A 15,850-nucleotide genomic window follows, 5' to 3' on the forward strand; every position below is an offset into this window, starting at 1 on the left:
ACACCGCTTTGTTTCTGCGATGCCAAAAAAGTTGGAAACCACAGTGTTGTATTTAAAAATCCTGTTATGTCATATAATGTCAATCATGACTTTATAATTAAACAAAAAATTAAAACGTGTTAGCTTGTGTAAAATCTTCATCTTAGAGGTAACTATAGGCTAAATCTGTCAAAGAAAGTCTAATAAAGCTAATAGCGTAGAAAGTAGCAGAAACCATAAATACTCACATTTATACTGAGTGGCTAACTTAATTATTTCCCACCTGTGGCTACGGGATTACTGATGGCTAGCTCTTTATCAGTAGGGATGAGCCCTCTGCGCCTGAAGATCAGAGGGTGTGACATGCGCACTGCACGGAGCGCTCACAAGCTGCGGACACAATGCAGGAAAATAAAGCCCAGAGCTCGCTTCTTGACATTTCCCCGTCTCTCAATAAGCTGTTATGACTTATTCCATTAGGACAGACTAATTTTTTTCTACTCGACAAAGGCAAATCTGTCCCGTGTACTCTCGAAAGTGGTGTGTGTGCTGTGCTTGGAGCTCAGTGGGGACCTGTTGATCGTCCACAGGCGCTGCAATGGAGGTGAGATGAACCTTTCTGCACATGGCGTTTCAGTGCTATGGATAAGAAATTTAAAAAAATAAATAAATAGAAATTACCAGTGTGCTCGATTAAACATCAGGTGAACTGCTAATGGGGACGTGTAATTCTACTGTAAACCATTAATCTCTAATATATTTTAGTAATATTTGGAAGCTGTCAGCATTGCTTTAATATCAGCAGGGACAAGCTAAAGATTTAATTACCCTGCCGTGAAGGGTATGTATTACTGCGCATACCTCTCTTGCCTATCAATGGCTTCTAATTAGATTTAAGATGAGTCGTTGTCATTTCTAGTCGATCGTTTTGCAAATCAAATCATGCCACTGGCATCATGCTTCGAAGCCATACAGACTGCCCCCCTCCTCCCCTCCTCAAGTCAGAATGATGGAGGCTATGTGTCGCTGTTAATTAGCATCATTGGTTGATAAAGCCTTTTGGAAAAGATTTAAATCCCGCTAAAGAGCATTAGGTGACAAGCAAGGCGCTTGCAAGCAAGCATGGCACGGGCCTACAAGACGTAGGGTAAAAACGATACATGCTGCTAAACAGGTGTAAAAAGACACAATGAAGTAATATTACATTGTTACAGGATTCATAATTCTCTAAACTTTATTGAAATCATCTTATGTTTTCATCCCTTTCAGTTTCATTAAAAATGTGAAAAGGAACACATTAAAAAAATCTGCACAATCACCTTTGTTTTTATTCATCTTGCAGTTGTCAAACAGACAAGTATGACATTTAACTGAGGGAAGAAGCAGGAGGAAATCTTCACTCATACCGATCTGTGAGGCAACGATGGAAATCATAGGTAAGTGAATTCAAACAGCTGAAAATGTAGAGCACTCTCAGTTACCGCTGTCAGACTGCACACCACTGCCGTCATTAAGCTCTTACAATTAAGGTGTCAGGCATGTCTGCCTCAGCCAGACAGTAAGGGAACAGTTACACGTGCAGGTGGCGAAAGAACTCACAATCTGGTCAGTAGTCAAAACTTTGCGGTGAAGAGTTACGGGGTTTTAACCTTCTGCCAAGTACAATTACTGCAGTTGTGGCTTGTGGTCATCAGCTGCTACTCAGCTAAATAAACAAGGGCAGTATGACCTGATGAAACGCTTCATCGTTCGCTCTGCGGTGAAGTCGAACGCCTCCTTTAGTATGATGAAGTATAGGTTTTTGTTGTTTGTGTGTGCGTGTGTAACCACTTTAATTCAGTTTCTGCCTCCATATCAAGCCACAGATTTTAAATCAAAATAACTCACACAGGCAGCCTTGGTTCATAGATTTTTCTTTTCAGACAAGCACTCGAACCTCGAAAGCACAGTTGTTTTTATTGTTTACTCTTTTGCTTTCCCACCGGTACTAGTAAGTGTTGACATTTAATAGCTTAATATCAAATACCTGGCTTTGTGTCACGGTCTCAGCAGCTGCCACAGCATGCGAAAACTAATACAAAGCCAAATGGGATAAATCCTGTTTCTGAATGACACAAATAATCTACAATTTCTTCGCAGATACCCAGTGTGCCTTGGCGGCGGTGGAGAGACTGCAAGCCAAATTGAAGGAAAGAGGAGAGGCCCCCACTCAGGAGAAGCTATCCCTGCTGAAGACTGTCCTGCAGAGCCCACTGTTCCTTCATATACTGAGCTTACAGCAAGCTCAACAGAAGCCTGCGGCGAAGGTATAGCGAAAAGCCAGAATGTGTGGGCGTTTGGTACATTTGAATGGTGAGGAAGGAGCCCGGAATCATTCCCAAAATACTGAATGCAGGAACCAGACTGGATGAGTAATCAGCTTACCTAAGCTTACCACTAAAGCCCTGAGAAAGAGGGAGAGAGGGGAGGAGGAGGGAAGAAGTGGATATATCAGGTTGAAGAGTTTACAGAAGTCGTCTGTAACATTGTCATAAGTTTTGAGCTGATGTGTGTGTCTGTCTGTTTGTGTGTGTGTGTGTTTGAGTTGTGAGGTATACAGCTCTGGATGCCACTCATCCAAGAGTTTTTATGCGTACAATCCTGCACTTCCACGGCGCATGTATCTGCGTACTCATTTGGTGTCTACCAGTTGTGACATCCTCTAATAGGCAAAGTTTAAACACACAGGGAATATTAGATTACCATGTGGTTTGGGCTTGTAGCGTTCTGGCATCTTTGCATTCTGGGAAGCGCGGCACTGGAGTGTGTCAAAGATCTCTAGATATTTTTAACAGGACAGACGCTGACATGGTTTTTATTAGTTGAGATTCTTTGCACATTTCTTTTTTTATGCATAGCATTTGGAATGTGAGGGTAAAGTTTCCTGTTGGTATGGTTTTTTTATAGCGTTCTCTCTTTAACGCTCTTTCTGCCATTTCAACAGGTGTCAAAATTGTTAGGATAGAATACAAATCACAAATAGGCACCCACTGAAACTTGCTTTTAAACTCTGAAACAGAAAACGTTGCAGACAAAAGAGAACACTTTTGTGGTTATGTGGTATTGAAAAGAAGCCTTTATCTCAGATCCTTAAGTTTCCACTCTGCAATCTTTTCCCTCTCTGCTCCATTTTACATCTTTCTGTATTTTTTCCCTTTCAGTTAACACACATTAACCCCACCCCCACCCAACCCATTCTTCTCTCTCCCCTCTTCTCCTTCTCACATCTTTCTCCATTGTCTCACATTGGCCTCCTTTCTCAATTGCTCTATGCTTTTTGATTTGCCTCCATCGCTCTCTTACCATCATCCTGTTCCTCTCTGACTGCACGTCTCCATTCTTCAATTTGTGTCAACCCCGTCACCCATCTTCCTGTCACCCATCTTTTTTTCCTTCTTTCCCTTGTATCCTTCTCTTATATATCCTCTCTCCATGCACTCCACCCAATCCATCTCTTCTGTTGCTTCATGCATTCAATTTAAACTCTTCCTTCCTGTTGTGTAAATCTAAACAGGGGAAGGGCATTTCCAAGTCCGTGTCCATGAACTGTGGCCCATGCCAGGGTGAAGCACTGGGCACAAAGACGCTGAGCCACAGCGACTCGTACACATGGGCCGTGGAGAACAGAAGGTCCAGCTCTGCCAGGGACGGCAGCATCTCCTCTCATGGCTCACAGGAGCTGTCCTTCTCAGACATCTACCCAGATAACTATGTTCCAACTGAATCTCAGGTATATAAAAATAGCCACGATAAAAGAGAGGTCATTCAGGAGTAGTTTAGTATTAGGGAGTCTTTTATTTTCAACATGCACAGACTACGAATCAATCAAATGATTTCTTTTATTCGGTTGTAAAAAGGAGCACATTACTATTTGAAATGTCACATTTCACATTACAGAATATCTCTTTGCATTTTGTAAGTCAGGCCCAGTTGGCTATCATCAAATGAGAGTCTTATCTGATCATAAGAAGACTTATCAGTTCACTTAATATAATTCCAGTTTGCTTTTATTTAACACACGGCATTTCTTTTAGTACTGCACTCCACCTCGGATCTCCCGTACCATGTCCATGGGGAGAAACCTTTCTGCTTTTGCACACGAGGTACAGAAAGCCTTGTATATAATATTTATGTATCTCTTATGTATGTAAAAAATAACTAAAAAATAACACCTAATACTCTTCTCCTTTTTCAAGCATTTAATGACAAATTATTTATTCACTCCCCCTTTTCTGTCTCCCTCCCACTTATTGTAACCTTTGCCCTGTTAGAGGCGTCATGTGGAGATGATAGAGCTGACCAATGATGGGAAAGGACTTGGTTTTGGCATCATAGGAGGACGGAGCACAGGGGTCATGGTCAAGACCATTCTCCCTGGAGGAGCTGCTGGAAGGGTAAGTGTGCCTGCGACTGAATCACATAGCTAAAGTTTACATATCCGTTTACACACAAAAAATCCTTTTTCTTTCCTGTCTTGTTTTTATTTTCACCATTACTTAGATGAAAAGACTAATCAAATGGAGAGTCAAGCTTTGGTTAGCCTACTCATAATTCAAGTCACTGAACTGGAAAGAAGCACAGAAAGAACCATAAATATAATATAAAAAGATTAGAAAGACGAGAAGCAGAGGGGAATGCTAGCTTGTTCGATAATACAATGAATCCTCTTATGATCAATTAATGAATTATTAGTCCTCTCGTTTATCTAATTTGTACACAAATAAAATGGTTCAATCAGCGCAGTGTTGGAATGATGTTTTTTAGCCAAGCATTGTTATCAAAACAAGTTTCTTTTGCTCATCAGGATAAGCGCCTGCACAGCGGAGATCAGATCCTGCGCATTGGCGATACGGATTTGGCGGGCATGAACAGCGAGCAGGTGGCGCAGGTGAGGCGTGATTTCAAATTATAATAACGCTTTGTGAAATTGGTGATTAAATCATTGCTTAATCTGTTTTTGCGGTTTCACTGTTTTCCCTGTTTGAGAATAGGTGGCTTTTAACTGTTCATCTTATTCATTTATGCTCGCCTGGATAGGTGCTGCGAAATGCTGGTACCAGGGTGAAATTGCTCATTGCCCGGGATGGTCCTAAGGACAACCACTGTTCCTCCCCTGTCTTCAACCAGCAAAACCTGGATGGCGTGGTGGGTGTATATGTGTGTGTATGTGTGCCTGTGGAAGAGAAGGGGTGGGAGGGGAGGGGTATCAAAAAATATTACAGTGTAATTCAAATCTAATTGATTACTCAGTGATTTAAATGGGGAGTCAAATATCTTTATGCATCTGTGCCAGCGAAGCTGGTGTTTTTTGGATATTCTGTCCCATCTTCCTTTAGTACAAGGAAGACCTGAATAGGTATATATTAGATGCAATGGTCAAAGGGCAGTTTCTCCGTGTCTTCTCATGTCCATCCCAAATTGATGATTGTAATGTGTTCGTAAAATCTGTAATTTCCTTACGTCATGCACAAATTTTTATTATTCAATTATGAACCGATTTAAAATAGGTATAGCTCAAAAATTCATATGCTAATTATGACAAAATATCACTCACATGTGCAATGGGGTAAAATGATGATGAGATTAGAATTTATTACCAAAGGACCACAAGTGAATGTCACTTTGATATAAAAATGTTCTTTGAAAACACTTTTCCTTTCTGCTGTGCTGTAACTTAGGAACAGAAGATGAGGTTGTGACCGTATCGTGACACTAATCTTTGGTGCCCACCTATTAAACTCCTTTAAATATCACGCTATATATTAGGCTGTATAAGTCTGGACAGACGTGGCTGCAAATGTCATCTTGACTGGTTGGTGAAGGCATACAACTGCAAGGTGGTAATTATGTTTTTTTTTCTTCTGGACTTCTTTCCAGGTCAGTGACTTGAATGATGACTATGAGTTCAGTGTGCAGTTCACTAAGAATAATCGGGGCCTGGGATTCAGCATCTCTAGCTATGTAGGTGACCTAAACTCAGGTAAGTTTCATCTTTATCCAATAAAAAATAAAATACAGTGCCACATTTATGCAATCAGTTCTCAGTTTCATTTCAGATTTGATATATTTCATATATTGTTCTTTCCTCAGTATACAGTGCTGGCGTGATGGTGAAGAGCATAGTAAAAGGCAGCACTGCTGATCAAGATGGACGCATACACATTGGAGACATCATCTTGTCTGTGAGTTTCTCTTTCTCTCTCTTTTAACCTACACTGCCATTAAATCTACTTGTAGTTGTGTACATCTATACTACTCCATCCACATCTTTTGTCACCTGACTCAGGTCGATGGGGTGAGCCTGCAGGGCTGCAGTGAACAGCGTGCCATGGAAGTGCTGAGGAGGACAGGTCCATTGGTCAGACTTAGGTTGCTGAGAAAAGCCGTCCGTCTTAGTAACATCCTGCCTCCAGTTCCTCCTCTGCAGCGCCTCCGACACTCCCACAGCTTCCATGAAGGGAATCCCTACAAATGGGGCCTCAACAAGATTCAAGAGACAGGTGATTTGTGAAGGGGAAACACATTGGTTCAGCGGTGTCACGGTGAAGTCATTTTTGTTGTACCCGAGAAACTCAAGAACGTGTTGATTATTAATCTATAATTCAAAGGATCATTGATTCACTGGTGCTACCTTCATAGTTGAGTTAAACTGTGTCCTAATTAACTTTGTAATATTGGATCGGAGTATGATATTGAATATCTGTACTGATGTTGAGCTTGCTTGCTTGATTGCTGGGGAAAAACCGACCTTTTCTTTTGTGTGTTTGTGTGTTATGTCTGTTTGGATCCCTGCACGTGTGCTCAAACGTCTCCCAGGCATTTGCTCTCTGCGTGAAATCTCCAGGAGAGCAGCATACGCCAGCAGACGACCCAGACACGATTCCAAAAACGGTAAGCTCCGCTTCCCATACTGCACTGCAGTCTGGAACTAGATCATGGGACTTGGTGTGATATGCTGATTGGACTCAGGGAACAGCAATGTGCCAGTGAAGCGTGCTCTTTGATGGGAGTCTATTTATAGTATTGTGCAATCATGTGTTTATCCAACTCATTCAGCTAATTCCAGATGATTTGTCTCTCACCCCGCCTGCATATATGGCTTTATTTAGACAAGAATTTTTGGGCTTGATTAGAGAGCACAGTTAAATAAGCCCTGATTGCTGTGAGGCTTTATTAGATGAATGAGAAAACATTGGTTTGCCAAGAAATCACAAGATGGTGGATGTGAATATGCACATCCTATGTGCCTGAGCTGTGGGTGTATGTTGACATCCTGCCTTGCCACAAGTAGAAGGATGCTGTCATCTCTCTATAATACAGCCAAGTGGATTCTTTCATATAGGATCCCATTATTTATTGATTGGGTCATCTGGGGGCTTGAGGTGATTTGAATTGGTGTGTATGTGCCTGGGTTCATATATCTCTACATATGTGGGGTGAGGCAGATTTTCTGTATGTGCACATTTTACAGATGTGAAACTGACTCCAGCTGAGGAGGAAAACCTGAGAAAGAGGTGGCAGCAAGCAGTGGGACCGCGATATGAAGTGGTTGTAAGTGTCACTGTAATGCTGACTAACTGTCACCTGACTAAATTTAATATATAAACATGTGTTTTTACATTTGTGAATATTTGTGTATCAGTACACAGAAAAACAACCATTGAAAAATCACAGTTTTTTGACGTAACAATGCTCAAACGTCTTCTCCGTCAGACTTAGCTTTAAACGTAGCTTTCTTTGTTTTTTGTTTACTTGCCATTTATTTTCCACAATCTCCACCAGGTTTGCCAGCTGGAGCGATTCAGTGAGACAAGCGGTCTGGGCATCAGTCTGGAGGCTCGGGCAGGGCATCACTATCTGTGTTCCATCTTACCCGAGGGGCCCGTCGGCCAAAGTGGCAAGATCTTCATAGGAGACCAGATATTAGAGGTAACTCTGATACTTCAGGCCCTTTCAGCCTCCGTATGTGGAACTCATCATTTTCTCATTTGATAACAATATGAGATTATGCAAACCAGGTTATAGTACGATCTGTGTGGAACTGATTGATTTGTCACGACTGTGAGTTATTTCTGGATTACTTATTATATAAGGTTCCATCATTGATATGTTTTCATATCATATGGTTTCATACCACAGATAATCTTCCATTTTTAAATATAGTATGACCAAATGATTGATCTTGACAACCATTTTCCCACTGACTTCTGTTGGTCAGGAAGTATTTTGAAACCACATCTATCACCACTTAGTGACCCTCATATAGAATGCAGGCTTTAGGCTCTTCTCCAATGGTTTAATTTTTCAAACCTGTAAGCTACGTCCATGTTTTTTCTGGCTGTTCTTCTGGCTTGTGATTGTCTCTAAGCTCTGCATAGCTTTAGCCAGTTATTTCTTTAAAATGTCCACGTTCGGCTGGGTGAAGGTGATTCAAGTGTCTGATTAGTTCGTTTGCCACTTTGCAAAGACACAAAGTTGGCAAATTGTTTTGTGAAGAGCTGCTACATTAATGACATGTTGGAGTGCATCTGTGAGTGTGCACGCTCATTTACATGTGCTACTGTTGACATAGTGCACATAAAATGGATGGGCTTGTGATTAAACATACATGAGGCTGACCAGCCAATCACCAGTCAGAACAGAGAGGACAGTAAACGTAGTGTTTTTAGCTTTAGTTGTGCACATGCACTATTGGACTTTATACCTGGAGTGAGAGGTATATGTCATTTTCTGTGGAGTTTGAATGTTTTCCACTTGTTTGCACAGATTTTCTCCTGCCATGCAAACACATGCTAGGTTAGTGTTGCTCGTTTGGGCCCAAGCACTAACAAAAGAAATTCTTAATCTTTAGAGTTTGACTTCCCTTTTAAAGATTAATAAAGTGGTAACGATAACATACACTCACCAGCTGTTTTATAAGGTCACGGTGTGTAGTACGGGTGTAGTGAATTGCATTACTTTTAAAAGTGTTTTCTGAATTAGGAATACCACCACCTTCTTATATGGTCGCTATGGCTCAGCTAGATTGGAGAGAAGCGACACAGAACCAGATGTTGTCAGTTTCACTAAGGATATTTATTGCTCAACCACAAGATATAAGAATCAAAAAATGACTTGGAAACAAACTACAGGGACAACATGGCCTGTAGGTGTTTCCAGATCAGCAAAAGAAAATAGAAAGTAAACACAATCAACTCTCTGCCCAAAACCACATCTTTTTCGCTAATGTCTCTAAACAAAAGGACAACTAAAGTGTGTGTGTAGGTGTGTGTGTGCGTGTGTGTATGTATGTGTGTGTGAGAAACATGTCTCAGCCTCAGGCAGTAACAAGCACCTTGAACATTAACTGTAACTAGTATCTACATCCAACCTTAAACTGTATCATTCGAGTTTCTGCTTGTAGCATACATAAACCAAATCAAAAGGCATTGAAGGCCACCTGCTCACATTATACTGCTTTTCAAATCTAAAACAAATACTTCAGCAACCACGTAAATCCCCTTATTGCTGGGTTGGACTGGCAGGCTCCTGTCCAATCAGCAGCGTGTGCAGCCCGGCACTAGACCAACACTAGTATCAGTGCCACAGTGTTTTTCACTGTCAGCTGCTGCCACTTGCATTTTATCCTCATCAGGTTATTGCAAAATACATCAATTAAAAAAAGCATGTATTAAATGTAAGCTACAGTAGTCAAGAAGGATTTCAGCAATGCCATCCGTTAAGAAAAGTGAAGAAATGTTTAAACGACGGGCCTACACTGGCTAGAATCTAATAAATATAACTTATTAACTCCTTTCTCTTTAAGATAAATTTCACAGTCTAAATTTACTACATGTTGCCATGGTAAAACATGCCATAAGACCTTCACTGATGAGGGTTTTTTGTTTTTGTCTTTCATTACTCACACACCCACATAAATCTGGATCAACATAGTCAGAGTTGATTGATCAGCTGCCTGAAACTTTTGCGTTTCCCATCTCAGGGTTAATTAACTCAGACTTCGACTTGGGGAAACCTGCAATCTGGAACAAATTGGGGGGAAAGGCAAACGCGTTAAAAAAAAGAAAAAAGGAATGAATCTAGGAATTAAAACGAAAATGTAAACCCAAACACGGCATATCCACTTCTCAGGGGACAGGTCCCCTCACATGTATCACTCATTATGATGAGGAGTCGGATGAACTCTTGGATGAATTATAGCTGCTTTACGCTGCTTTATAGACACACTCCAGATTGTCTTTCATATGTTTGTGGGGACAAACCGACATCTGTGACGCAGCTCGACCCTTTGATCTCCTTCCCATGGCTTAAGTGATGCCAAAGCCATTGTTCATCTCTGTTTTTAAATGAGCTTCACCCGGTTGGGTTATTGCTTCCAGCTTTAATTGTTTCTGCTGTGACTCGATGTACTGCAGCCAGCAATTTCTCCTTGATTCACAAAACAGAAATTTCAGCCAAGTATGCTCACACACATGCACAGAGAAACGCAGATAGGGATATACACAAACGTCAGATGATTTGCAGCCAGCACTTTATGGGAAAACATTTTCACACACAGCATCTTTAACCTTGGGTACACAGCACAGTAAAGAGCACATTTTTTTAAAAGCTACAAACACGACTCAACCAATCCCTGACTTCGAGAACATGTATTTTTGAAATAATTTGTAATTTTTATGTATCTTGCTGGCAGGTGAATGGAATTCCTCTCATCGGAGAGACGCACAAGGAGGTGGTCAGTATTTTGAAGGAGCTGCCAGTGCACGTATACCTTGTGTGCGCTCGCATTATACCCCCTTCAGTTCCCAACAGTGATGAGGAAGACGATGATGATGTCTGTCTCAGCCTGAAAGAGCTGCTGGCTGGGTTCAATGATAAGGTAGGGACAGCCTGAAGAGGCGGTAAACTGAGAGGAGTAGATTTAATATTGAAATCCTTTAACTTGAAAACAGCATGAATAACAGTAGATCAGCATGGAAAAAGAAACTGATGTGCTCTACAGCTGTAAATCATTCTACATTTTCTGCTGTCTCTCTTCTTTCCGTTTGTTCCAGTTGGACCAGGGTTGTGTCATTCCCTGTCCTACAGCTGAGGACATCACCAAGCGTGGCGTGCCCCCCATGTCACCTCCTTTGGCCATGTGGGAGAGAGAGGCTCAGGTGGTCGAGCTGGAGAAAGGAGAGTCGGGCCTGGGCTTCAGTATCCTGGACTATCAGGTCAGAGACATGCCTCTGAGCCTTTCTACAAATAGAACTGGCTGTAATAGGCTGCAGTCTAAGAATATCAGTGTTCGAGTTTCTCAGTGAATACTAAGAAAATGGAGGAGTTGACTTCTGTATTCTGTAGGGAAGATTTTTGTATTTTGTGTTTTTGTGCTCTAAATCACCAACACGTTGAAGTGCCCTGACGGTTTCTATTTAAATGTTAGATAATGAAACCTTTTTACACAACAAAAAATCAATCCTTTCAAAAGCTTTCAAGCTATAAAGAAAAAGCAACTGTAGCTGGTTTCCCTTCTGTGAAGCTAACCAATGCTTTTGCTTTTCATGTGTTAATTAAGCCCTCGTCACTTTGTTTACCTGCATTTACGCCTCATCTTCTCATTTTTCTAGTTTAACTTTAATTTTCTATGCATATTTGAGCAAATCTTTCTTCTTTCGGTTTAAATCTAGGATCCAGAAGATGCTTCTAAAACAGTTCTGGTAATCCGGTCTTTGGTGCCTGAAGGTGTAGCCGATCGGGACGGTCGCCTCCTTCCTGGGGACCGGCTCATGTTTGTCAATGAAACTGACCTAGAAGGCTCCAGCCTGGATTATGCTGTGCATGTCCTAAAGTCCACAGGCTATGGCCCTGTCCACATTGGTGTTGCCAAACCTCTGCCGGTATGTGCAGATAAATCATGAGGATTTATGATTTTTATTACTGTACAGTATACATAAAAATTCAAGTACACCCCTTTGCCCTATAAAACAGTAAATGATTAATGAAATATAGGCTTTTTAATCTTAAGTATATTTAAAAGCAAACCAACTGAAAAGACTACAAACTGCAAACTTAGTGAAAGAAAAGTGTGATCATTTTGAGCAAGCTGATATATATGATTTAAACATAAAGCTAAAAGCAGGAGCAAGGTTAAATACTACCTGCCAAAACTAAAGCTTTTTGAGTTTAATCCTGGGTTATAATGTCCAGTTCAACATGACACTGCATGGAAAGAAATAGTCTGTTCTCAGGATTGCCACATATTTGCGTTGTTTGTGCCCAGGACGATATACCAAACATAATAAAAATAAAAATATGCAAAATAAGTAAAACGCCTAACTAATGTTTTACTGTTGGGCCTCTCAAAGTAGTAATATTGGAAGCAATATTGGAAGATTTTAAAATTTTGATTGCTAAAAATGTTTAGTAATATTGCATTGGAGCTAACTTGTATGCTGTGATAAAGTCAAAAGCAAACTGTGTATGAATAAACGGCTTATTAGATCGTCACCTACAGCTAATCCTGCAAATACTTTATTATACATTATTTATCATAATGGTCCAAGTATATGGAAGTTTACCAGACAGTGTGCCATGTAAGATGTTGCCTTCCATAATAAATGGTATGGTACATCTTACATGGCATATACACAAAAGTATTGGGCCATCTACACATTATGGCTAATTTATATTCAGAGTCTTTAGTGTAGCCTACACAGGTGGCTGTATGTTTGTGTATGATTTTCCATTATACGTTAAGTGAAGGTACCAATCATAATCGTTGCATGCTGCATCCACGCATGGTGTATTTACATTTTTAGAGAGGATTTTAGGAGGTTTGTGGTTGTGATGTACTTACATAGATTAAACACAGAAGCATCACACCTACAGGAGCCACTTGACCATGGAAACCCATGCCATGAAGCTTCCAGCACGTAGTTTTTGTGCTGATGTTAATGAACAAGGTGGTTTGGAAGTCTGACATTTCTAAATCAGCTGAACCTTGGTGACTTTTACACAATATGAGTCTCAGTACCTGGCAAAGCAACTCTGTAACTGTATACAGTGTTCCACTTTGCAGTAATACCACTTCCAGTTGATTGTGGAATAGCTAGGATAGCACAAAATTCACAAACTGACTTGTTGCAATGGTGGCATCTCATTAAAGTTCCACGCTCAAATTCATTGAGCTCTTTACGTTCTCAAATGTTTGCAAGGCTGCTGCATGGTTCGGTGCTTGTATTCTGAGTCGTATTCATTATCACACATTGCACATTCAAAACATACTTTCAGTTCAAAAGATATTTTATTTTACTGTTATGACTTCATTAAATCTTTATCAGTTTGGCAATGTATAATAAAATGTATTATAATTTACAGAGATATGCAAGATCATTACTTGCATGTGTGTTTTCTCTTAATAAGCACTTTATGTCTTCTCCTTTTTGTTGTGGACTGTGGCTTAGTAACAAGGAAGAGAGAATCTAGTTACAGGCCTTCTGAATTTTTAATGCTGCTGAGAGATAAACACAATGCTCGACCACTCTACAGATGGACAGAAGGGGAGAGGAGTACAGGGTGTCTAATTTATAGTCACCCCTTTTAGCCTGTTTGCTTCGATGCAAATTTACTTTTAAAGCAACACAGCTACTTTGGCCTTTATTTTTTCAAAGTCCTAAATTTCAACTTTTGAATATTGTATTCTCAGCTGGAACTGTGCGGTGGCTTAACTCCCATCTCAGAGAGGAGCACACGGGCTTCCTGCGACGACAATGACAGCAACACTCAGGTCAGCCTGGTAGCTGAAGCAGCCGAGGCTAACGTCAACGCCACTGCTTCAAACTCAGAGGACAACAGCACCAGTCAGCTGTGTTACACGGTATGTTCAGCTAAACAAAATTAGCACCAGTCATAAAATGATATTTCTGCCATTGGACAGTACTTGATAAATGCTTTTTGCACACTTTATGGGGTAGAAAAATAATAGAGAGGTAGAGTTTGTCTATGTTTGGGGTATTTGCACATTTATTTATTTGTCAGCAGAAAGCAGAAGAGGTTGTCTGGTTATTATGTGTCTGGATTAAATACAATTTTAAATAAAGTTTAAAATGTGTTATTTGGTCCTTGATCTTAATAATATTTTGTATAATCATAAGCAAAATCCTTTCAGGATGCTTGTCAATAAGTATTTGCATACTTGCAGTATTTGCATAGTATTTGCATATTTGCAGTGACACATACAGTGAAACTGCGGTGGTCTGGATCTGTAATCTGTCACAGAGGAAACATTGCTCATTACCATGCAAACCTGAGATTCTGTGGGTAGCCATTTTAGTTGCTCTGAAGGAGATTACCATGTCAGTGTGTGTTCGCTTCATTCACATTCTATAGTGGGGTCAAGAGTCGTGGCTCAAGAGTTGGGAGGTCGCCTTGTAATCGGAAGGTTGCCGGTTCGAGCCCCGGCTTGGACAGTCTCGGTCGTTGTGTCCTTGGGCAAGACACTTCACCCGTTGCCTACTGGTGGTGGTCAGAGGGCCCGGTGGCACCAGTGTCCGGCAGCCTCGCCTCTGTCAGTGCGCCCCAGGGTGGCTGTGGCTACAATGTAGCTTGCCATCACCAGTGTGTGAATGTGTGCGTGAATGGGTGGATGACTGGATATGTAAAGCGCTTTGGGGTCCTTAGGGACTAGTAAGGCGCTATATAAATGCAGGCCATTTTACCATTAGACCTGGCTGTATCAGTATTACTGGGTTGGGGATAGAGAAAAGTACTCGGTGTCACAGAGTTGTTCCTGCATTGTGGCCGCAGCTCAGTCCTATTGAGCTGGCCTTTTGTACTCTACTTTGCTTAATTACCAACAATTGCCTCTCAATGAAAAGTGCTTACTGCTTGCACAGCTTTGGCACATGGTCGAACACAAGGACATAGAGTTTTGTCTCAGGCTCACGCATACACACAAGAGACTTGGAGCAAGTGTCAGTGTTTTCATCAAAGATGGGCTTGTTGCAAAAGGTAGCCTCAGAACTTCAGTGCTGCTTTTACTTTATGTAAAGATTCAAAGAAGATGTCTTTGTTGCCGTTTTTCTTTGTGAAGTGCCCAAGGGGACATTAAAACTCGAACTTTCTGCGTGTTTTACATTTAAGAGTAACTCCAAAGGCCTCAACCACAGAGAGTTACAGTAATAGCTCTTTGAAATAATTACTGTGTCATACAAGAATGCTGGTAGTGGTAATGATAATTTCACATTTCAGTGCCAGGTTATCTTTACAACACAATTCCTTGTTGAAGTCTTGATGGTGTTGGCTGTGAAGGGTCCATTTCATTTCTTCTCAGACACCACTGTCAGGTTGACATCGGTTCTTAGTGATATTAAGTGTCTTTACTGAACTGAGTCCCATTAAAGATGCTGCATATACTCACGGACACTAGATTAGGTAAACCTTTCCAGCACCAGGTTGGATTGGTAGTTACCCTGTGATCATCAAGGGATGGACATGATTAGTGATAATACTCAAGGAAGGATGTGAGTTTTAAATGATGCTTAATTGGTACTAAAAAATACCCCATACAGTTAGATCTCAATTAATCAAGGCAGGGTGGACCTTTCGTGACGTTTACACCAAATTCTGACCCTGCCATCTGAATGTCAAAGCAAAAATCGAGACTCCTTAAACCAGGAAACATGTTTCCAGTCTTCTGTTGGTGAACCTATGTGAACTGCAGTCTCAGTTTCCTGTTCTTGGCTGACAGGAGGGGTACCCAGTGTGGCCTTCTGCTGCAGAAGGCCATCTTCTCCAAGGTTTAAAATGTTCTCCATTCTTGTCTTTTGCATACTTTGGTTGTAATGGG

The 15,850-nt window shown here is 41.0% G+C and overlaps 1 protein-coding gene across 2 annotated transcripts in view; it reads left to right on the forward strand.

Annotated features, from left to right (window-relative positions):
* Nucleotides 1–321: 321 nt before the first annotated feature.
* Nucleotides 322–15,850, forward strand: part of si:dkey-92j12.5 (multiple PDZ domain protein) — a 46,697-nt gene continuing 31,168 nt past the window's right edge. Inside the window, exons 1-18 of one of the 2 annotated variants that reach the window (XM_004564225.3) lie at nt 322–583; nt 1,322–1,415; nt 2,119–2,285; nt 3,533–3,748; nt 4,053–4,121; nt 4,290–4,412; nt 4,823–4,906; nt 5,056–5,163; nt 5,896–5,998; nt 6,109–6,200; nt 6,305–6,518; nt 6,835–6,909; nt 7,490–7,569; nt 7,801–7,947; nt 10,712–10,897; nt 11,073–11,234; nt 11,691–11,900; nt 13,709–13,879. In XM_004564225.3, the coding sequence (XP_004564282.2) occupies nt 1,403–1,415; nt 2,119–2,285; nt 3,533–3,748; nt 4,053–4,121; nt 4,290–4,412; nt 4,823–4,906; nt 5,056–5,163; nt 5,896–5,998; nt 6,109–6,200; nt 6,305–6,518; nt 6,835–6,909; nt 7,490–7,569; nt 7,801–7,947; nt 10,712–10,897; nt 11,073–11,234; nt 11,691–11,900; nt 13,709–13,879 (2,220 nt within the window). In that variant the 5' untranslated portion in view covers nt 322–583; nt 1,322–1,402. The remainder of the gene's footprint in view (nt 584–1,321; nt 1,416–2,118; nt 2,286–3,532; nt 3,749–4,052; nt 4,122–4,289; nt 4,413–4,822; nt 4,907–5,055; nt 5,164–5,895; nt 5,999–6,108; nt 6,201–6,304; nt 6,519–6,834; nt 6,910–7,489; nt 7,570–7,800; nt 7,948–10,711; nt 10,898–11,072; nt 11,235–11,690; nt 11,901–13,708; nt 13,880–15,850) is intronic. The other variant, XM_004564226.3, reaches the window with a different exon arrangement.

Source organism: Maylandia zebra, linkage group LG6 (genome assembly GCF_041146795.1).
Source record: "Maylandia zebra isolate NMK-2024a linkage group LG6, Mzebra_GT3a, whole genome shotgun sequence".
NCBI lineage: Eukaryota > Metazoa > Chordata > Actinopteri > Cichliformes > Cichlidae > Maylandia > Maylandia zebra.